Here is a 23,804-nt window from a genome sequence, read left to right as displayed (position 1 = left end):
CTCCCTCTGTTGCCCAGGCTGGAGTGCAGTGGCGCCATCTCGGCTCACTGCAAGCTCTGCCTCCTGGGTTCACGCCATTCTCCTGTCTCAGCCTCCCAAGTAGCTGGGACTACAGGCGCCCACTACCACACCCGGCTATTTTTTTGTATTTTTAGTAGAGACGGGGTTTCACTGTGTTAGCCAGGATGGTCTCGATCTCCTGACCTCGTGATCCACCCATCTCAGCCTCCCAAAGTGCTGGGATTACAGGCATGAGCCACCATGCCTGGCCTCCACAATATTCTTAACCACTTGTATTAGTTCTCTTTCCATTTAAAGTTATGGAAACCCAGGTCACACTCCTTAAGTGGGTTAAAAGCAAAAAGTGCAGAAGTATGGGGATTGAGGATCAGACAATATAAACAAGGTTCTGTCTCTCTCTTGCCATCCAGCTCTCGGCAGACTACTACCCACTGTGCATGATATACCAAGACTCCAAGACTCATAACCTACCTGCAAGAAGAGTGCATCTTCCCTAGTAACTCTGTAAAAAGATCCAAGAGAAACTGTTAATGGCCTGGCTTGAGTCAAATTGTTTCCGGAATTGGTGGGTTCTTGGTCTCACTGACTTCAAGAATGAAGCAAGCGACCCTCGCAGTGAGTGTTCCAGCTCTTAAGGTGGCGCGTCTGGAGTTTGTTCCTTCTGATGTTCGGATGTGTTCGGAGTTTCTTCCTTCTGGTAGGTTGGTGGTCTCGCTTGCTCAGGAGTGAAGCTGCGGACCTTCGCGGTGAGTGTTACAGCTCTTAAGGCGGCAAGTCTGGAGTTATTCGTTCCTCCCGGTGGGTTCGTGGTCTCTCTGGCTTCAGGAGTGAAGCTGCAGACCTTCGCAGTGAGTGTTACAGCTCATAAATGCAGTGTGGACCCCAAAGCTGAGCAGCAACAAGATTTATTGCAAAGAGCGAAAGAACAAAGCCCCCACAGTGTGGAACGGGACGTGAGTGGGTTGCCACAGCTGGCTCAGGCAGCCTGTTTTTATTCTCTTATCTGGCCCCACCCACATCCTGCTGATTGGTCTATTTTAGAGAGACGAGTGGTCTGTTTTGACAGGGCTCTGATTAGTGCGTTTGCAATCCCTGAGCTAGACACAAAGGTTCTTCACCTCCCCACTAGATAGCTAGATACAGTGTTGACACAAAGGTTCTCCAAGTCTCCACCAGAGTAGCTAGATACAGAGTGTTGATTGGTGCATTCACAAACCCTGAGCTAGACACAGGGTGCTTGCTGATTGGTGAGTTTACAAACCTTGAGCTAGATACAGAGTGCCCATTGGTGTGTTTACAATCCCTTAGCTAGACATAAAGGCTCTCCAAGTCCCCACCAGACTCAGGAGCCCAGCTGACTTCACCCAGTGGATCCCACACCCCACTGGGGCCGCAGGTGGAGCTGCCTGCCAGTCCTGCACCGTGCGCCCGCACTCCTTAGCCCTTGGGTGGTCGATGGGACTGGGCACCCTGTAGCAGGGGGCGGCGCTCGTCGGGAAGGCTCGGGCCACACAGGAGCCCACGGAGAGGGGGAAGGCTCAGGCATGGTGGGCTGCAGGTCCCGAGCCCTGCCCCGCAGGAAGGCAGCTAAGGCCCGGCAAGAAATTGAGCACAGCAGCTGCTGGCCCAGGTGCTAAGCCCCTCACTGCCCGGGGCCGTCGGGGCCTGCCGGCTGCTCCCAGTGTGGGGCCCGCCAAGCCCACGACCACCCGGAACTCGCGCTGGCCTGCAAGCACCATGCCCAGCCCCAGTTCCTGCCTGCGCCTCTCCCTCCACACCTCCCCGCAAGCTGAGGGAGCCGGCTCCGGCCTTGGCCACCCCAGAAAGGGGCTCCCACAGTGCAGCGGCGGGCTGAAGGGCTCCTCAAGTGCCGCCAAAGTGGGAGCCCAGGCAGAGGAGGCGCCGAGAGTGAGTGAGGGCTGTGAGGACTGCCAGCACGCTGTCACCTCTCAAAAGGGCTTTCCCTGAGTCAGAAACAATCATTATGATTAAATGAGTAGAAGATATTGATGTTAGTGCTGGAGTGGGGGAAGAGACTTACACGACAAGGTCAGCTCCACATTGAAATATGTGCAATGCATTCCCCCTGTGAAAGGTTTTCTGATAGCGGAAGAAGGGGAGAGAGTCTCACATGACCAACAAGACAACAGATGGCCACTCTATCAATCCTGTCTGGACACTCAACTGAAGGATTACTGGCCCTGGCCCTAGTTTATGTTTAACAAAGCTATCCCATTCCTAATGGAGAAAAAGTAGGAATGGTATATTTATTTCTTTTTTTAAGCTAGCATCTAAAAAGAAACTGTTCTGCTTTCTAACTCCAGTGAAAATCGCTAGTAATGTTGCTACTTATAAATCGGGAGTTGTATAAAAGCATTATATAACAGGAAAATTTTAATAGAATTATTTTCGAGCTGGGCGTGGTGGCTCACGCCTGTAATCCCAGCACTTTGGGAGGCCCAGGCAGGCAGATCACAAGGTCAGAAGATGGAGACCATCCTGCCCAACATGGTGAAACCCCGTCTCTACTAAAAATACAAAAATTAGCCCGGCGTGGTGATGGGTGCCTGTAGTCCCAGCTACTCAGGAGGCTGAGGCAGAAGAATCACTTGAACCCAGAAGGCAGAGGTTGCAGTGAGCCAAGATCACACCACTGCACTCCAGCCTGGGCAACAAGAGCAAAAACTCCATCTCAAAAAAAAAAAAAAAAAAGGAATTATTTTCAAATTCAACATCACTATAATAAGACAACAGAACAAACACACAAAACTGTAATATTTTATTATAACATTAGAGTGGTAGTTATAAGTTGCCATCGTCTCTTAAGAATGCAAGAAAAAAGATGCAATTCTCTTGTATGATAAAGTGAAGTGAAATGGTTCACAAACACAGTTTCAATTATAAGTGCATCAAAAGTTTTCAGCTTTTATTATTGATCCACTGGTTAGAATTTAATTGCACGCGTAAAAAGATTTAAAGCTGTTATTTTGTCCATAATTTCATATGCTCCTATCATAGTTAGTGCTCGAATTAGTTGATCTCTTAAAGCAGCAGTGGTTAGTGATAACTTGTTACTTTGTGTTTTCCATATAACAAGTGTTTGCTGGGCTCTCTCACTTAATGAAACAGTGCTGAAAAACATTATTAATAATATTAATAGTTAAATATTTATTAACATTTAATATATTTAAATTACTAATAATTATTTGAATTGTCAATTAAGAACATTGCTTTAAACTCCTGTAATATTGTATATCTAGGTTTTCAAACCAATTTTACCAGACTGAAGTGAGGATGAAATTAATTGGTGAAGAGAATCTCTACAAAAATTTGGCATGGAGCTTGGGACATAGAAAGTAAATGTTAGCTCCAGCCCATCCCTTGTCCCCTTATAGAAAATCAACAATTCAATTTACATTCAGTTCTCAAGACCTCAAAATCATAATTGTGGGTTATTTCCTTTTTTAATTTTTTTATTTTATTATTATTATACTTTAAGTTTTAGGGTACATGTGCACAATGTGCAGGTTTGTTACATATGTATCCATGTGCCATGTTGGTGTGCTGCACCCATTAACTCGTCATTTAACATTAGGTATATCTCCTAATGCTATCTCTCCCCCCTCCCTCCACCCCACAACAGCCCCCAGAGTGTGATGTTCCCCTTCCTGGGTCCATGTGTTCTCATTGTTCAGTTCCCACCTATGAGTGAGAACATGTGATGTTTGGTTTTTTGTCCTTGTGATAGTTTGCTCAGAAAGATGGTTTCCAGTTTCATCCATGTCCCTACAAAGGACATGAACTCATCATTTTTTATGGCTGCATAGTATTCCATGGTGTATATGTGCCACATTTTCTTAATCCAGTCTATTGTTGTTGGACATTTGGGTTGGTTCCAAGTCTTTGCTATTGTGAATAGTGCCGCAATAAACATACGTGTTCTTGTGTCTTTATAGCAGCATGATTTATAATCCTTTGGGTATATACCCAGTAATGGGATGGCTGGGTCAAATAGTATTTCTAGTTCGAGATCCCTGAGGAATCGCCACACTGACTTCCACAATGGTTGAACTAGTTTACAGTCCCACCAACAGTGTAAAAGTGTTCCTACTTCTCCACATCCTCTCCGGCACCTGTTGTTTCCTGACTTTTTAATGATGGCCATTCTAACTGGTGTGAGATGGTATCTCATTGTGGTTTTGATTTGCATTTCTCTGATGGCCAGTGATGGTGAGCATTTTTTCATGTGTTTTTTGGCTGCATAAATGTCTTCTTTTGAGAAGTGTCTGTTCATATCCTTCGCCCACTTTTTGATGGGGTTGTTTGTTTTTTTCTTGTAAATTTGTTTGAGTTCATTGTAAATCCTGGATATTAGCCCTTTGTCAGATGAGTAGGTTGCAAAAATTTTCTCCCATTTTGTAGGTTGCCTATTCACTCTGATGGTAGTTTCTTTTGCCATGCAGAAGCTCTTTAGTTTAATTAGATCTCATTTGTCAATTTTGGCTTTTGTTGCCATTGCTTTTGGTGTTTTAGACATGAAGTCCTTGCCCATGCCTATGTCCTGAATGGTATTGCCTAGGTTTTCTTCTAGGGTTTTTATGGTTTTAGGTCTAAGATGTAAGTCTTTAATCCATCTTGAATTAATTTTTGTATAAGGTGTAAGGAAGGGATCCAGTTTCAGCTTTCTACATATGGCTAGCCAGTTTTCCCAGCACCATTTATTAAATAGGGAATCCTTTCCCCATTGCTTGTCTTTGTCAGGTTTGTCAAAGATCAGATAGTTGTAGATATATGGCATTATTTCTGAGGGCTCTATTCTGTTCCATTGATCTATATCTCTGTTTTGGTAACAGTACCATGCTGTTTTGGTTACTGTAGCCTTGTAGTATAGTTTGAAGTCAGGTAGCATGATGCCTCCAGCTTTGTTCTTTTGGCTTAGGATTGACTTGGTGATGTGGACTCTTTTTTGGTTCCATATGAACTTTAAAGTAGTTTTTTCCAATTCTGTGAAGAAAGTCATTGGTAGCTTGTTGGGGATGGCATTGAATCTATAAATTACCTTGGGCAGTATGGCCATTTTCACGATATTGATTCTTCTTACCCATAAGCATGGAATGTTCTTCCATTTATTTGTATCCTCTTTTAGTTCATTGAGCAAGGTTATTTCTAATAAACCAGTATATTACTGCTACTATACTATATGCTTTTTTTTTTTTTTTTTGAGACAGAGTCTCACTGCCTCCCAGGCTGGAGTGCAATGGCGCGATCTCGGCTCATTGCAAGCTCCGCCTCCCGGGTTCATGCCATTCTCCTGCCTCAGCCTCCCGAGTAGCTGGGACTACAGGTGCCCGCCACCACGCCCGGCTAATTTTTTGTATTTTTAGTAGAGATGGGGTTTCACCGTGTTAGCCAGGCTGGTCTCGATCTCCTAACCTTGTGATCCGCCCACCTCGGCCTCCCTAAATGCTGGGATTACAGGTGTGAGCCACTGTGCCCAGCTACTATATGCTTTATAGCTTGATCTCACTTGATTCTCATGACAATTCTCTTACGTGAGTATATCCATTTTACCAGTGAAGAAACCAAGTCATCAAGAAGTTCAAGGACTTGCCCAAGGTCACAAAGCCAGTTGTGAGTAAAAGTCAGTCTGTCCTCATAGCCTTTGTTCTTTATTATGTTATATGGCCTTCCAACATGGATCACAAACATGTAATAAACTTAAATCAGCTTTCTACAGCAAAGTAGAGATTGTGTTAATATGAATGTTTCAAAACCATGCAATATCAACATGATATACATCAGAATGAGAATAAATTTGTACTAAATGCTGTCATTTATACATACCTCTTTGTAGGCATATCAGTTTCTGAGTTTGCCAGGTTTAGTTTTTGACATAAAAATTCAAAATTGGTTTCAGTGATGTTGTTGGCAACTATCTTGATTATCTTCTCTAAGATTTTCTCTACATTTGAACATAAAAGAAAATGTATATCTTTTGAAAAAGATAATCTATTTTGAGTTCATATTACATCTAGTTTTCTTATTTCTATGCTTCTATGAAATGTATATGTTAAGTAAAACTGAAAATTACAATGCTGGCCGGGCGCAGTGGCTCACGCCTGTAATCCCAGCACTTTGGGAGGCTGAGACAGGTGGATCACCTGAGATCAGGGGTTCAAGACCAGCCTGGCCAGCATGGCAAAACCCCATCTATAATAAAAATATAAAAATTAGCCGGGCATGGTTGTGTGTTCTTGTAGTCCCAGCTACTCGGGAGGCTGAGGCAGGAGACTCACTTGAACCAGGGAGGCGGAGGTTGCAGTGAGCTGAGTCCGCACCACTGTACTCTAGCCTGGGCAACAGGGCAAGACTGTCTCAAAAAAAAAAAAAAAAAAGACAATGGCGGCCGGTGCGGTGGCTCATGCCTGTAATCCCAGCACTTTGGGAGGCCAAGGTGGGTGGATCACCTGAGGTCGGGAGTTCGAGATCAGCCTGACAAACATGGAGAAACCCCGTCTCTACTAAAAATACAAAAAATTAGCCGGGCGTGGTGGCACATGCCTGTAATCCCAGCTACTCGGGAGGCTGAGGCAGGAGAATCGATTGAACCCAGGAGGCAGAGGTTGCAGTGAGCCAAGATCACGCCATTGCACTCCAGCCTGGTCAACAAGAGTGAAACTCCGTCTCATAAAAAAAAAAAATGACAATGACAATGCAGATCTAAAATATGAACTGAAATTTGAAACATTTGACATTTGTTCCATTTTTTTCTAAAATCTGAAAAATCCAACACTTAAAATGGCTGTTGAAAAGAATATTTATAAGCAACTTTTTTTTTTTTTTTTTTTGAGACAGAGTTTCATTCTTGTTGCCCAGGCTGGAGTGCAATGGGGTGTGATCTGGTCTCACCACAACCTCTGCCTCCCCGGTTCAAGTGATTCTCCTGCCTCAGCCTCCCGAGTAGCTGGGATTACAGGCATGCATCACCACACCCGGCTAATTTTTTGTATTTTTAATAGGGATGGGGTTTCTCCATGTTGGTCAGGCTGGTCTCGAACTCCTGACCTCAAGTGATCCGCCCACCTTGGCCTCCCAAAGTGCCAGGATTACAGGCATGAGTCACCGCACCCAGCCTATTTATAAGCAACTTTGACCTCCAAGCTCTTTAATTCCTCCAGGATTTGAAATGCATTTGACTGCTTCCTTCAGTTCTGGCTTTTTTATGTGTATGGGTGTGTTTTGTTTTGTTTTATTTTGTTTGGTGGAGAATATGGGCAAAAATTGTGTGTGCTTCTTTATGTACCAACTTGAGAAACTAAGTTCACGTCTACTATAAATATGGTGTATAAGTGCATATTTTATATTCAAGTCAATTATTTAATAAGTTGGCTGAGCAATTAGTGATTTTAGTTTTTTTAATTAAAACTTCCAGCTAATTTGAACAAGATCCATTTTTTCTTGACAAAGGTACTGTGAGTTTTTTCTTTTCTTTTTTTTAGACAGGGTCTCACTCTGTTGCTCAGACTGGAGTGCAGTAGCATAATCACAGGTCACCGCAGCCTTGACCTCCCAGGCTCAAGCGACTGTCTCACTTCACCCCCACAAGTAGCTGGGACTACAAGCATGTGCCACCATGCCTGGCTAATTCATTATTTTTAATTTTTATTTATTTACTTATTTTGAGACAGAGTCTGGCTCTGTCACCCAGGCTAGAGTACAGTAGCGGGATCTTGTCTCACTGCAATCTCCGCCTCCCGATTAGCTGGAACTACAGGCGCCTCCAGATTAGCGATTCTCCTGCCTCAGCCTCCCAGGTAGCTGGAACTACAGGCACGTGCCACCATGCCCAGCTAATTTTTGTATTTTTAGTAGAGATGGGTTTTTGGCATGTTGGCCAGGCCAGTCTCAAACTCTTGGCCTCAAGTTATCTGCCCACCTCAGTTTTAAAAATTTTTTGTAGAGACAGGGTCTCACTATACTTGATCTTAGCCAAAAGGCCAAGAAGCAATAGAGTCTCACTATATTGCCCAAGCTGGTCTCGAACTCCTGGGCTCAAGCAATCCTCCTGCCTTGGCCTCCCAAAGTCCTGGTACTACAGGCGTGAGCCACTACCCCCAGCCTGTGGGAATTTCCAGAACTCGAGATGTACCATCCCGCATGATCAAATATGTTCTGTTTTAAAAAGTTTTATATATACTCTCTCAGGCTATATTTCATGCTATGATATATATAAAATTCCAATCTTCTAAGTAAAAGTTTAAGAAAAAGGCTCCATTTGTTAATTGCAGAATAAATACATCTCCCGTGCTGATTTCTCTCTGCCCTCACTGGATGCCAAGCCTGCAATATGAAGGTTCCTTGGGCGTAGGGAAAGGAGATAAATGGATGAGATTCTAAGCCCTTCTCTAAACTGCTGTACCTAACAGAAATACTTTATGGATCCGGCTGGGCGCAGTGGCTCACACTTGTAATCCCAGCACTTTGGGAGGCCGAGGCGGGCGGATCACGAGGTCAGGAGATCGAGACCACAGTGAAACCCCATCTCTACTAAAAACACAAAAAATTAGCCGGACGTGGTGGCGGGCGCCTGTAGTCCCAGCTACTCAGAGAGGTTGAGGCAGGAGAATGGTGTGAACCTGGCAGGCAGAGCTTGCAGTGAGCCGAGATCGCGCCACTGCACTCCAGCCTGGGTGACAGAGCGAGACTCCGTCTCAAAAAAAAAAAAAAAGAAATACTTTATGGATCCTAGAAAACCCCTAAAATCTTTATTCTATAGAAATAGAATTACTATAAAAGATCCTTTCATTTTTTTAGACGGAGTCTCGCACTGTCACCCGGGCTGGAGTGCAGTGGCGCGATCTCGGCACACTGCAACCTCTGCCTCCCGGGTTCAAGCGATTCTCCTGCTTCAGCCTCCTGAGTAACTAGGATTACAGGTGCCCGCCACCACGCCCAGCTAATTTTTTGTATTTCTAGTAGAGATGGGGTTTCACCATGTTGGCCAGGCTGCTCTCGAACTCATGACCTCATGATTCACCCGCCTTGGCCTCCCAAAGTGCTCGGATTACAGGCATGAGCCACCACACCTGGCCAAAAGATCCCTTTTTATAGTAACAATTAAGACAACTTGCACAGTAAGTTAAAGAAGACGGCTACTGTGGCTTTTAATTTTATATTTTAGGTTCCTTTATCAATAAAGCCCAAGTCTTGCAAAAGCCTCTAAATGATAGCCATGTATGTGGATGTATATTGTGACTTTAAGGACTAAGCAATTTTTCGTGACTGTCTCACTATGAAATTACGTTAGTACAAGCTCCTGATTATGTAGACAAGATACATGATAGAATGATCTGATGGGATAGTTTTTGGTATTCCATTTCCCCAAATCTGGATCATAACTGATTGTTCTCTTGCATTAAATTAGAGGACCAAAATCTGGATTCATTCTGACTAGTGATGAAAAGTGGCAAATCAGAGTCCTAGGGAAAAGCCTAACTGTTGGGAACCCAGCCCTAGGGAAAGAATTGGACAGTGAAGATTCCCTCCCAGACACTTGAAACCAGTCTTCATCTAGTCCATTTTAAAGAAAATGGGCCTGTTCTCAGAAATAATCAGACACACAACAGAGAGCTCAAGGACAGATGGGATAAAGACTGTCAAAATATTTCAGACAGATGGTCATAGTGGGACTGACTGCCATCAGTGGAATGGCTCCATGGACTTCCCTCAAAGCCAAATGTATTTTTTTTATTTATTTGTTTATTTATTTATTTATTTATTTATTTATTTGTTTATTTATTTATTTATTTATTTTTCTTAAAAATAGAGACAAGGTCACACACTATGTTGCCCAGGCTGGTTCTCGAACTTCTGAGCTCAAGTGATTCTCCTGCCTTGGCCTCCCAAAGTTTTAGGATTACAGGCATGAGCCACCACACCCAACTCCAAATGTCTTTTAGAACAACTACATTTGGTAGAACAGATTGGAACTGACAGATTTATGTGTGGATTTTGAGTCTGGCCACAATCTCAATGAAATACCTATTGAAGGGCATTAAGGTCAACAGGGTAGGAAACGGCCCACCCCTCCTCCACTTGGATTTGCCTATTTTCAGTGCCTCAATTTGTATGGACCTGGATTACATAATCTGAATTATCAAAAAGAAATCCTAACTTTAATAAAAGAAAGATGATCAGTATTTTCATATCTCTGCCAGATCGAAAGCCTCCAATTAAAGCAAACCATCTTTTAATTCATATCAGATTGTGTCTTGTGGCTGGGTGTGGTGGCTCACACCTGTAATCCCAACCCTGGGAGGCCAAGACAGGAGGATTGCTTGAGCTCAGGAGTTCAAGACTAGCCTGGGCAACATAGTGAGACCCTGTCTCTACTAAAAGATTAAAAAATTAGCCAGGCACGGTGACACACGCCTGCAGTCCCTGCTACCCAGGAGGCTGAGATGGGAGGATCACTTGAGCCCAGGAATCTGAGGCTGCAGTGAGTCGTGATCATGCCACTGCAGTCCAGCCTTGGTGTCAGAGTGAGACCCTGTTTCCAAAAATATTAAAATAAAATAAAAAAAAGAAATGACTTGTTAGATAGTCAATAACTCATCACCTACCATCTCTTTCATCTGCCCTCTGTAGATAGCGTGCAATAGTATACAACTGTTTTCCTTTACAGATTTCCATTGGAGGCCTCAGCAAAGGGTTGTCATCAAAATTTATCTCCTTCAGTGAAAAAAGATTGTAGATAGCACTAGGTAGAGCTGTCAGATTATTTCCTAGTGGAAAAAAATTAGAATTGAATTACATCTTTCTATAAAAGAAAACTATGGAGACAAATAACATCTATTATGTCTTGCTGGCAAAGTACCAGAGGACCCTCACAATGCAGCAGGTCATAAATTATTTCTGATGTCCACATGCTAAGAGCAAAAAAGGATGTTTATAGAAAGACAGCTGTGGTTCCTTTCTCTCCTAGGGGTGGCAAAATGAGACAGAGACTATCCTCTTTTAATACAGCAAAGAACTTTATAGAGTGGATGTGATGGTAATTTTTAAACTAAACTGTTTATTTAGCATGATTTTAGCTTCATAGAAATGTTGCAGAGATTGTAGCAAGTTCTTCTGCATTCCTCATCTAGCTTTAGTTTCACCTAATGTTATCTCACATTATCATATTACATTTGTTTAATCTAAGAAACCAGTATTGGTATGTTACTACTAAATACACTTCAGATTTTTTTGGATTCATTAGTTTTTCCATCAGTGTCCTTTTTCTGTTTCAGGAAATCTCATTGCATACATTTCTGTCTCATTAGTCGCCTCTGGTTTGTGATAGTTTCTCAGTCTTTCCTTGTTTTTCATGACCTTGACAGTTTTAAGAAGTACTGGTTATGAATTTCGTAGAATGTACCATAACTTGAATTTGTCTGATATGTTCTCATTATTAGACTGGGGTTATGTGTTTTTGGAAAGAATACCACAGAGGTGAAGTGCACTTATCACATTATATCAGGGATACCTCATATCCACATGACATCACTAATGATGTTAAATTTTATCTCTTGGATAGCACAGTCTCTGCTAGCATTCTCCAAGATAATGTTATAATTTTTTTCCTTTCCATACTCTATTCTTTGGAAGTAAGTCACTAAATCTAGGCTACCCTCAAGGGGGAGTGGGAATTAAACTCTACCTTCCTGAATGTAATTTTTTCAATGCCATCCTAATCCAATGTAAACCTAACATAAAAAGTAAAACCGGGCCGGGCACGGTGGTTCATGCCTGTAATCCCATCACTTTGGGAGGCTGAGGTAGGTGGATCACCTGAGGTCAGGAGTTCAAGACCAGCCTGGCCAACATGGCAAAACCCCATTTCTACTAAACATACAAAAATTAGCTGGGCGTGGTGGTGGGCACCTGTAATCCCAGCTACTCAGGAGGCTGAGACAGGAGAATTGCTTGAACCCGGGAGGCAGAGGTTGCAGGGAGCAGAGATAATGCCATTGCACTCCAGCTTGGGAGACAAGAGTGGAACTCTGTCTCAAAAAAAAAAACAAAAAAAGAAGTAAAACTGTGGTAAAAATGAATTTGTAGTCATTTAGAGAGGCCTAAAATTTGCCTTTACATTATTTATATATTTTATAGTTACATTATTTATAAATACAGATAAAGGAACTTGGTTCCTTTTAGTGAATAATCGTATTTAGAAACCAAGATCTGGATACAGTGTTTCTGGGAGTGTGTGTGTGTGTAAAATATATTTATTATAAACCTAGAATTTTATATATGTATATATACACACACATACATGTATAACATATATGTTATAAATCACAGCATATAGTCTTTAGGGTCTGACTTCTTTCACTTAGCATTACAACAATATCAGTGTTGTGTGTATCAATAGTTTTTTTCTTTTTAATGAGAAGTATTCCATTATATAGATGTAAATAATTTATCCATTTAAAACATAAATGACATTTGAAGAGCTTCCAGTTTTGGCAATTACAAAGGAAGCTTCTCTATACATTTGTACTCAGTTGTTTGTTGAATACGTTTTCATTTCATGTAAAAGAGTAGTTGAAGTGAGATTGATGGCTTGTATGGTTAAGTGTATGTACAACTATATAAGAAACTACCAAACTTTTCTAAAGGATTGTACCATTTTGTATTTCTTTCATCAGTGTATCAGAGTTTCAGTTACTTGTATTTCGATAGCTTTTGGTATTATCAGATTTTAATTTTAACTATTCTTTTTTTTTTTTTTTTTTTTGGATGGAATCTTGCTCTGTCGCCCACGCTGGAGTGCAGTGGCGTTACCTCGGCTCACTGCAACCTCCACCTCCTGGGTTCAAGCAATTCTTCTGCCTCAGTCTCCTGAGTAGCTGGGACTATAGGCACATGCCACCACACCAGCTAATTTTTGTATTTTTAGTAGAGACGAGGTTTCACCGTATTGGTCAGGCTGGTCTCAAACTCCTGACCTCATGATCTGCCCGCCTGGGCCTCCCAAAGTGCTGGGATTACAGGCGTGAGCCACTGCACCCAGCCTAATTTTAACTATTCTAATAGCAATATTTCATTGTATAGTTAATTTGCGTTTCTCTAATATGACTAATAAGCATAATATTTTCATATGCTTCTTTTTTTTCTTCTTTTTTTTTTTTTTTTTTGAGACGGAGTCTCGCTCTGTCGCCCAGGCTGGAGTGCAGTGGCGCATTCTCGGCTCACTGCAAGCTCCGCCTCCCGGGTTCATGCCATTCTCCTGCCTCAGCCTCTCCGAGTAGCTGGGACTACAGGTGCCCGCCACCGTGCCCGGCTAATTTTTTGTATTTTTAGTAGAGACGGGGTTTCACCATGGTCTCGATCTCCTGACCTCGTGATCCGCCCGCCTCGGCCTCCCAAAGTGCTGGGATTACAGGCGTGAGCCACCGCGCCCGGCCTTTTTTTCTTCTTTCTTTTTTATTTTGAGACAGAGTCTAGCTCTGTCACCCAGGTTGTAGTGTAGTGGTGTGATTTCAGCTCACCTCAGCCTCTGCCTCCAGGGTTCATGCAATTCTTGTGCCTCAGCCTCCCGAGTAGCTGGGACCATAGGCACAAGCCACCATGCCCAGCTAATTTTTGTATTTTTAGTAGAAATGGGGTTTCACTATGTTGGCTAGGCTGGTCTTGAACTACTGACCTCAAGCGACCCACCTGCCTCAACCTCCCAAAGTTCTGGGATTATAGGCGTGAGCCACCACGCCCAGCCTCTTATGCTTATTTTTCATTCATATAGCTTCTTAGTAAATTATCTGTTCAAAATTTATACCAATTTTTATTAAGTTGTTTGACTTCTTAATTTTGTTTTTAGTTTTTTTTTTTTTTTAAAGTATTAAGCAAATATTTTCTTCCAATCCATGGCTTTGCTTTTCATTCTTTTAAAAAATGTCTTTCAAGCCGGGCGCAGTGGCTCATGCCTATAATCTCAGCACTTTGGGAGGCCAAGGCAGGTGGATAACTTGAGGTCAGGAATTTGAGACAAGCCTGGGCAACATAGTGAATCCCCATCTCTACTAAAAGTATACAAAAATTAGCTGGGCATGGTGGCAGGCGCCTGTAATCCCAGCTACTGAGGAGGCTGAGGCAGGAAACCCCGGAGGCAGAAGCTGCAGTGAACCTAGATCGTGCCACTGCACTCAAGGCTGGGTGACACAGCAAGACTCTGTCATAAAAAAAATAAAAATAAAAATAAAAAAAATTTAAAAAGCCTTTATTTAGTCTTGCTCTTGTCGGCCAAGCTGGAGTGCAGTGGCAGCATCTTGGCTCGCTGTAACCTCTGCTTCCTGGGTTCAAGCGATTCTCCTGCCTCAGCCTCCCAAGTAGCTGGGATTACAGGCGCCTGCCAGCAGGCCTGGCTAATCTTTTTGTATTTTTAGTAGAGACGGGGTTTCACCATGTTGGCCAGGCTGGTCTCGAACTCCTGACCTCAGGAGATCCACCTGCCTCAGCTTTCCAAAGTGCTGGGATTACAGGCATGAGCCACCAAGCCCAGCCGAGAAGCTTCCAATTTTGATGAAAACCAACTTATCAATTAGGTTTATTTGTGGATTGTAATTTCAGTGTTGTATATAAGAAATCCTTGCCAAGTTTTCAATTTTTTTCACCTTTTTTTTTTAAGACAGGGTCTGGCCTTGTCACCCAGGCTGGAGTGCAGTGGCACGATCTTGGCTTATTGCAGCCTCAGCCTCATGGGTTCAAGTGATCCTCCCACCTCAGCCTCTCAAGCAGCTGGGACTACAGGAGTGCACCACCATGCCCAGCTAATTTTTTTGCATTTTGTTTGTAGAGATGGGGTTTTCCCATGTTGCCCAGGCTGGTCCCAAACTCCTGAGTCTCAAGCAATCCTCACATCTCAGCCTCCCAAAGTTCTGGGACTGTAGGCATGAGCCATGACACCCAGACTTTTAATATTTTTTCACTTTTTTTTTTTTGCAAAACAATATTTTTCTATGTTCTTATCTAGAAGTTTTGTAGTTTTAGCTTTTACATTTAGGTCTGTGATTCATTTTGAGGTAATATTTTTATATAGTGTGTAGGATCAAAATTATATTATGGTTATTTATTTGTTTTTGTTTTATTTTGTTTTGTTTTGGCTTTTAGACATCCAGTTGATCCAGCAATATTTGTTGAAAATAATGTTCTTCCTCTGTTGGATTACAGTAGTTCCTCCTTATCAATGGGAGATACCTTCCAAGACCCCCCAGCTGATGCCTACAAACTGAATACAGTATCAAACATGATTGCTGTCAATCAGAACACATCTGTTCATGTCTTTCACCCACAAATTTAATGCCTTTTCCTTCTTAACTAAGCACTTATCATGCACTGTGGCTGTAATTTTGTAGTTTGAGGTGCAACAGCAAAATTAGCACAAATTTCTTTTTCCGTCTTCACAAATTCATCGATAGAATATTCTTCCTTAGCGCAGATCTTAGCAACCTCATCATATGATTCTTTTCTTTCCAAGTTGAGAACTTTCACCTTTTCACTTACAGGAAGCACTTTAAGGCTTCTCTTTGGTGTATCCAAATTGCCAGCATCACTACTCTTGTGCTTTAGGGCCATTAATAAGTAACATAAGGGTTACACAAACACAAGCACTGTGATACTGTGACAGTGGATCTGATAACTGAGACTGCTACTAAGTGACTGACAGGCAGGGAGCACATGCAGTAAATGGATTCACATCCCAGGTAGGACAGTGTGAGATTTCATCACGCTGCTCAGAAAAGTGCACAATTTTAAACTTATGAATTGTTTATTTCTGGAATTTGCCAGTTAACATTTTCAGACCACTGTTGACCATGAGTAAAACCATGGAAACTGAAACTGTGGATAAGGGGGAACTACCATGGCAAAAATCAGTTGACCACATAGTTGGTATATCATTCAGGGTTCTCTAGAGGGATAGGACTACCATATAGTGGGTGTATTAGTCAGGGTTCTTCAGAGGGACAGGACTAATAGGAGAGACATATATATAAAAGGGAGTTTATTAAGGAGTATTGACTCACACAACCACAAGGTGAAGTCCTGCAATGGGCCATCTGCAAGCTGGGGCACAAGGAAGCAAGTCCAAGTCCCGAAACCTCTAAAGTAGGGAATCCAATAGTGCAGCCTTCAGTCTGTGGCCAAAGGCCCTACAGCCCCTGGCAAACCAGTGGTGTAAGTTCAAGAGCGCAAAAGCTGAAGAACTTGGAGTCCAGTGTTTGAGGGCAGGAAGCATCCAGCATGGGAGAAAGATGGAGGCCAGAAGACAAAGCCAGTCTAGTCCTTCCACATTTTTCTGCCTGCTTTATTCTAGTGGAGCTGACAGCTGATTAGATTGTGCCCACCCAGATTGAGGGTGGGTCTGCCTCTCCCAGTCCACTGACTCAGATGTTAATCTCCTTTGGGAACACCCTTACAGACACACCCAGGAACAATACTTTGCATCCTGCAATCCAATCAAGTTGACACTCAATATTAACCACCATAGGTGGATCTATTTCTAGACTCTCTATTCTGTCCCATTGATCCTTATGTCTGTTGTTTTGCCAATACTATCACTGTCTTCATGACTATAGTTTTGCATAAGTCTTGAAATCAGGTTGTGTGAATCATCCAGCTTTGTTTTTCTTCTTCAAAATTGTTTCGGCTATTCTAGTTCCTTTGACTTTTTATATACATTTTAGAATTACCTCATTGTTTTCTGAAACAAAAAACTCTGCTAGGATTTTATTGGAATTGAGTTGAATTTAAAGATAAGTTTTGGGAAAACTGACATATTAACAATATTGTCTTCCAATTTATAAACACTATATATCTCTCTACTTTAGGTTTATTTAGTTTTATCTATGTTACAGTTTTCAGCATATAGATCTTATATGTAATTTGTTAGATTTATTTATGGTTTGGGTACCATTTTAAATTGTACTTTTAAAGAAATCAATTTCCAATCATTTCTTGCTAGTCTGTAGAAATATGATTGATTTTTGTATATTAACTCTGTATATGGCAATCTTGCTAAGCTTACTTGTTCTGTAGATCCTTTGGGATTTTTGACCTAGACAATGTGTCTCTATTATCAGAAATAGTTTTTCCTTCTTCCTTCACAATCTGTTTACTTTTTGTTTCTTTTTCTTGTGTTGTTGTGCTAGTTGGGATTCCAGTTATAACGTCAAAAAGAAGTGGTGAGAAAGGAGAACTTTACTTTAATCCTGATCATAGTGGAAAATAAATCGTTTACCATGGAGTGTGATATTAGCTATAGGAGTTTTGCAGATGCACTTTTTCAAGTTGAGAAATCTCTTCTATTTCTAGCTTGCTGAGAGTTTTTTGTTGTTTGTTTTTGAAAATCTTGAATGGAAATTGCATTTTTTCATATGATAATTGCTTTTTTTTTTTTTGAGATGAGGTCTTGTTCTGTTGCCCAGGCTGGAATGCAGTGGCACAATCATAACTTACTGTAGCCTCAAACTCCTGAGCTCAAGCAATCCTCCTGCCTATGTCTGCCAAGTAGCTGGGATTACAGGCATGAACCACCACATCTGCTTGCTTTGCTTTTTATACTTACAGTGAGAAGTTCATATGGCTTTTCGTAAGCCTGTTCAGATGGTGAATTATATGCATTAGTTTTTGAATATTGACTCAACCTTGCATTCCCAGGGTAAATCCCACTTGGTCACAACATGATATCATTTTTTATATTGATGGATTTGATTTGCTTTAATTCATTAAGGAATTTTGCATCGATGTTCAAGCAGGATATTATTCTGTAAGTTTCCAAGTAATGTCTTTGTCTTATTATGGTATTAGGATAATGCTGGCCTCATAGAATGAACTGAGACATGTTTTATCCTCAATTTTATGACAGAATTTTTTAAATTGGCATTGTTTCTCCTTCTTTCCTTCCTTCCTTCCTTCGTTCCTTCCTTCCTTCTTCCTTCCTTCCTTCCTTCGTTCCTTCCTTCCTTCCTTCCTTCCCTCCTTCCTTCCTTCCTTCCCTCCTTCCTTCTTTCTTTTCTTTCCTTGATTCTTTCAGACAGAGTCTCACTCTGTCGCCCAGGCTGGAGTGCAGTGGCACAATCTCAGCACATTGCAACCCCCGCCTCCTGGGTCTAAGCGATTCTCCTGCCTCAGCTTCCTGAGTAGTTTTGATTTTGATTACAGGTGTGCCCCACCACACCCGACTAATTTTTTTTTTTTTTTTAAGTAGAGCCGGGGTTTCACCATATTGGCCAGGCTGGCATCGAACTCTTGACCTCAAGCGATCCGCCCCCCTCGGCCTCCCAAAGTGCTGGAATTACAGGCATGAGCCCCCATGCCCGGCCTAATTTAATGATTTCTTCTTTAAAATACTTGAAAGAATTCACCAGTGAATCCTTTTTGAAATTGGCATTGTTTCTTCTGTAAAATACTTCATAGAATTCACCAGTGAAGTTATCTGAGCTAGAAATTTTCTTTGTATGAGAGCTTTTAACTACAAATTCAATTATTCAAATAGAATTAAGGCTATCTGTTAGCCCACAATGATATCTACCTCCTTTTACCCCGTTGTGTAGTCCCCTTCCACATTATACCAAGGTTGGTCTGTGTGATCAATAGAATAGAGCAGAAGTGATGTTATGTCACTTCCAAAATTAGGCTTTTAAAGACACTGCTGGCTGGGCATGGTGGCTCATCCCTATAATCCCAGCACTTTGGGAGGCTGAGGCAGGTGGATCACCTGAACCTAGAGAGGTCAAGTCTGCAGTGAGACATGATCCTGCCACTGTGCTCCAGCTTGGACAACAGAGTGAGACCCTGTCTCAAAATAAATAAATAAATGAATAAATAAATAAATAAATATATGTGTGTATATATATGTATATATATGTGTATATATGTATATATGTGTACATATATGTGCGTATATATATGTGTGTATGTGTATCTATATATATATAATCAACGCAGTATTTGTTGTACTTTAGGAAATCTTTTCTGATATCTTTAGAGTGGTTTATTTTCTTTTCTACAATGTCATTTTTATTTTGTTTTGGTTATTGTGATGCTTTACCTTGTAAATGACTCCACGTAAGGTATTAGAGTATTATAGGGTATAGGGGAAGTATCAGGGGAGCCAACAGAGAAGGAAACGCAGAAAAAATGCTGACCTGAGGTTGTGTAGGTGTGTGTAGAGGAAGAGGTGAGGTTGGGTTCAGAAAGGGAAGAAATACTAAATGACTGGGTATAGGCAGAGAAGAGAGAAAATAAATGAAAATATGTTCAGCCTCTCCTACTCTTTCAAGGCAAGAACTGGACCTTATACTTTGCTTTCATTTTCTGTACCTAGGACAGTCATTTCCTTCTAATGGTGACTTAATACCTTATGTTGACTCTTTGCCATTCTGTATCTGGTCAGCAAAATTTGCAACTCAGACATTAATACTCTACTTATTGATTATGCTTACTGATTATGCTTGACACTCACCGCTCAGGTTTAGTTGCTGCAGATCATTTAAAGATAGCAAAGATGGTGGAAGATAACTTATTTGATTATTGTATGCATGTAAACTAACCAAATTTCTCAGTTCTCCTATATTTCTTGGAATCTCTCTGATTGCATTATTTGAGATATCAAGTTCTTTAAGTTGAGTCATATTAGATAGCTCTCCTGGAAGTCTTGTTAACTGTAACAAAGATTACACAATTATACATTTATAAATACATACATATTTGCATGACTAAAATTTTTTCTAATATCAAATGAAAGAGTTTTGTCTGTTTTTGTTTTTGTCTTAAAAAGGAGATATTTTTATTATGTCACAAATTCTTTGTGACTGACTCTCCCTTCTGGCTAAAACCCACAAGATATTGTGTGACATCCAAGTACCTTCCCAATCTGACCAATGCTTCTAATTCAACCCTGTGGCTTGCTACCCACTTTGCTCACATTCCCATCACTCAGTGTTCATTACCTCCTTATCCCATTCTCTTCTCCCTAAATCTGACCCTGTTTTGGCTTCTTTCCCGCCCCCCTCCTGGAAATCTTTTCCAACTACTCCATCCCACATTTGATCTCCTTATTCCTAGTCCTATCAACATTGCTTTTTTTTTTTTTTTGAGACGGGGATCTTGATCTGTCACCCAGGCTGGAGGGCAATGGCGTGATCTCAGCTCACTGCAACCTCTGCCTCCCGGGTTCAAGCGATTCTCCTGCCTCAGCCTCTCGAGTACCTGGGATCACAGGTGCCCATACCACGCCCAGCTAATTTTTGTATTTTTAGTAGAACGGGGTTTTGCCATGTTGGCCAAGCTAGTTTCGAACTCCTGTCCTCAGGTGATCCTCCCACCCTGGCCTCCCAAAGTGCTGGGATTAAGGGCATGAGCTACCTCGCCAGGCCCCATTGCTTTTTATTCATCTTTTGTGTGCGTTTTTTTAGATTTTCTAAATGAATGATACATATGTTTTATACTTTTTGTATGTGTTCCTAAGCACAAAATGCATTTTGACCAAATGTTTAATAATGGAGTCACAGTTTGGCAATGTGACCTTAAATAAAAATTCCTACTATAAAAAGTGTTGCAAAATTGCAGGAATTAAAATATTCTGTTAAAATGAAGAATAAATATGCATATTTTTTAGAGAAAATAGGGCCATTATGAGTGGCTTTTGAAATAAAGGAAGCTCTATGAACAAAACAATTTTGAATGTATAGGCACCTCTGAAATAGCTAAACAACAAGGTACATTCTGGATGTTGTGCTATATGTTCTTCCAGGTATAAAGGAAGCATAAGAGATAGTCTCCAACTTCACGGAGATTAAAATTTATTTTAGGGAACACAATATATCCATATGAAAAAATCAGGAAATGGAATGAAGCAATAGGTAATCCAATGCCAAAATAATACAATTAATAACTGATTAATGAAAGTTTAGAAAAGGTACATTACTACAAATCAGAGAACTAAAGTAAAGCTTCACGTAAAAAGTAGAACTTGAATAGCCTCTTAAGAATGAATAGGCGGCTGGGCTCGGTGGCTCACACCTGCAATCCCAGCACTTTGGGAGGCCAAGGTGGGTGGATCACAGGAATTCGAGACCAGCCTGGGCAACATGGTGAAACCCCATCTCTACTAAAAATACAAAAATTAGCTGGACGTGGAGGTGAGTGCCTGTAATCCCAGCTACTCAGGAGCCTGAGGCAGGGGAATCACTTGAATCCGGGAGGCGGAGGTTGCAACGAGCTGAGATCTCACCACTGTCCTCCAGCCTGAGCGACAGAGTGAGACTCTGTCTCAAAAAAACAAAACAAAACAAAAACAAAAACAAAGAATGAATAGAATTAGAAAAAAGTTACAGGACACTTAAGGCAAGATAAATATCATGCATAATAATGGCCAGTGAGAAGCTGACCAGCAAAAAAAGGTGATGCAAAGCAGAGGGAGATTTGTTTGGATAAGGAGCATGGAACCAGGCTATGGCAAGACTTGAGAGCCCGGCCTATGAAGTAGGAGTCAGATCAAAACAGGTAGGTGGGTTCATTATTTGACATTCATTGAAACAAATATTCTTTAATTACCTTCTCAGCATTTACTAGAGGTGGTGTCTGAGAGCTGTATGATGATAGAATTCATATAGAAGGAAGGTTTCTGTTGGGCATCCTTCCTTTAGTAAAATAAAAGCCCTGTGATTAATCTGACTTTTCTTCAGATAAGTAACCATCTGCTATTATATAAGTTAATTATTTGGGCATTTCATTTCCACCCCAAGGGGGTTATCAAGTGATATTTTCAACTACATGGGATATTCTTTTTGACAGGAGTTCTTGTAAATCATTTTTTCCATTTGATGACCTTTGCAATGATGTTGCAAATATGTGGACTGTTGCCTTGGGCAGCTACTCACTTTGAAAAGACAACAGATACGCAATTTGGATTCCTGACAGGCAAGTATGATACATGGAGAATAGTCCTCTGCAATGAAGTCTGACAGCTTTGATAAGGCTTGCTAAAAGGGAGGAGGCTCCTGGCATAAATCTATGCATGAAGTGAGTGATAACCAAGGACCAGGTTGTAGACAGTGACACTGGAAAATGAGGGAGATAATCCAACAGCTTTTTCAGAGGAAAAATGATACAATTTTGGTGTAAGATGAGGTATAACCAATGATGGAAAAGGAACAAGAATGATTTCATGAGTTTAACCTGGCAAGTTTAAAAAAAAAACTGGCATCACAAACAGAAGTGGAGAAGTTTTGAAAGGAGATGGAAGAAAAATGAGCTGACTTTGAAGTTATATTGAGTGTGTGACAACAAAAGAATAGAAAATGTATAATTTCCAGGAAAAAAATGGGAACTATGGGACTACAGCACTGGTGTGAGATCAGCTCTAGTCATGTAGACTTTAGGATAATGTGCATGTAAGTGACAGCAGGTGTGGTGAGAAAGGAGTTAATAAAAAAGAGAGAGTTAAGTACATAACATTGGAGATACCAACAGTTATCTTATAAGAGGAGAAAATGAGTGAGATGGTTATGAATCAGTCAATGAATTAACTGATTATTATATTGCAGAACTAAAAATTGTCTGTTAGTGCAAAATCAACTTTTTAAATACAAGCTGTATCATTATTCATTCCATCTGCTTAAGCAAGTATTCCCTGGAAATACTTTTCTGGAAATGTAGTATATGATAGCTGTTATGTTAAAAATGGTCAAATAAGTTTGGGAAATATGGGAATATTTTGGGAAAATTAGTGCAAGACTCTTCAAAACTTTTAATAGATCAGTATTCATTGTTATTCTTTAAGAGAAGAACCCAGTGCTTCTTAAAGCTATTTGATCACAGACACTGCTCCCCTCCTCCCTTTTTTTTTGAGCAGACGCTAATGGGACTAGGGCTTTTAGGAGTAGGCTTTGGGAAGCCCTGCCTTAGATAATAGCTGTGTTCTTTTCATTTGTTTACTAAGATCTTCATATAAATCAGTAATGTTTTAGTTATTAAAAAAGTATTTCCATAAAACTTACACTTAGAGTCTCAGTAAGATAAAATGCTAAGCTCTAAAAATGTTAATACTGCCGGGCGCGGTGGCTCAAGCCTGTAATCCCAGCACTTTGGGAGGCCGAGGCGGGCGGATCACGAGGTCAGGAGATCGAGACCATCCTGGCTAACATGGTGAAACCCCGTCTCTACTAAAAATACAAAAAATTAGCCGGGCGTGTTGGCGGGCGCCTGTAGTCCCAGCTACTCGGGAGGCTGAGGCAGGAGAATGGCGTGAACCCGGGAGCCGGAGCTTGCAGTGAGCCGAGATCGCGCCACTGCACTCCAGCCTGGGCAACAGAGCGAGACTCCGTCTCAAAAAATAAAAAATAAAAAATAAAAAAAATAAAAAAATAAAAATGTTAATACTTATTGATCTAGCAATTCTTCAGGAAAAATTTCCTAAGGAAATAGTCTAAAATATGAAAAAGGCTATATTTATGGAAAAATTCATCACAGCATTATTATGAAGAAAAATTATAACATTCATAAATGCATAACAAGAGGTTTAGATCTATAAATCATGTACTGGTTATAACAATTTATTGGGAAGATGGTTATATCAAAGAGAAATGCTTATTGGTTAAAAAAAGAAGAATTTAAAATTGAGTGTGTAGTCTTTTATAATTCCTTATGAAACCATATGCATAACGGGAAAAAAGACTAAAAGTTGTGTCAACGTATGCCAGTAGTTATAATACAATGATATGCTTGTGGAATGATTTTTG

The 23,804-nt window shown here is 41.0% G+C and overlaps 1 protein-coding gene across 5 annotated transcripts in view; it reads right to left on the bottom strand.

The window, feature by feature from the left end:
* Positions 1-2,716: 2,716 nt before the first annotated feature.
* Positions 2,717-23,804, bottom strand: part of LRRD1 (leucine rich repeats and death domain containing 1) — a 37,148-nt gene continuing 16,060 nt past the window's right edge. For all 5 annotated transcript variants that reach the window (XM_055272730.2, XM_055272731.2, XM_063636356.1 and 2 more), the window contains exons 3-6: positions 19,526-19,724; positions 10,644-10,805; positions 5,866-5,983; positions 2,717-3,152 (exon numbers count right to left, since the gene is read on the bottom strand). In XM_055272730.2, the coding sequence (XP_055128705.1) occupies positions 2,966-3,152; positions 5,866-5,983; positions 10,644-10,805; positions 19,526-19,724 (666 nt within the window). In that variant the 3' untranslated portion in view covers positions 2,717-2,965. The remainder of the gene's footprint in view (positions 3,153-5,865; positions 5,984-10,643; positions 10,806-19,525; positions 19,725-23,804) is intronic.

This window comes from Symphalangus syndactylus, chromosome 3, assembly GCF_028878055.3.
Source record: "Symphalangus syndactylus isolate Jambi chromosome 3, NHGRI_mSymSyn1-v2.1_pri, whole genome shotgun sequence".
NCBI lineage: Eukaryota > Metazoa > Chordata > Mammalia > Primates > Hylobatidae > Symphalangus > Symphalangus syndactylus.
The sequence above is the reverse complement of the archived record's forward strand: the minus strand, read 5'-3'. Positions and strand labels throughout refer to the sequence as shown.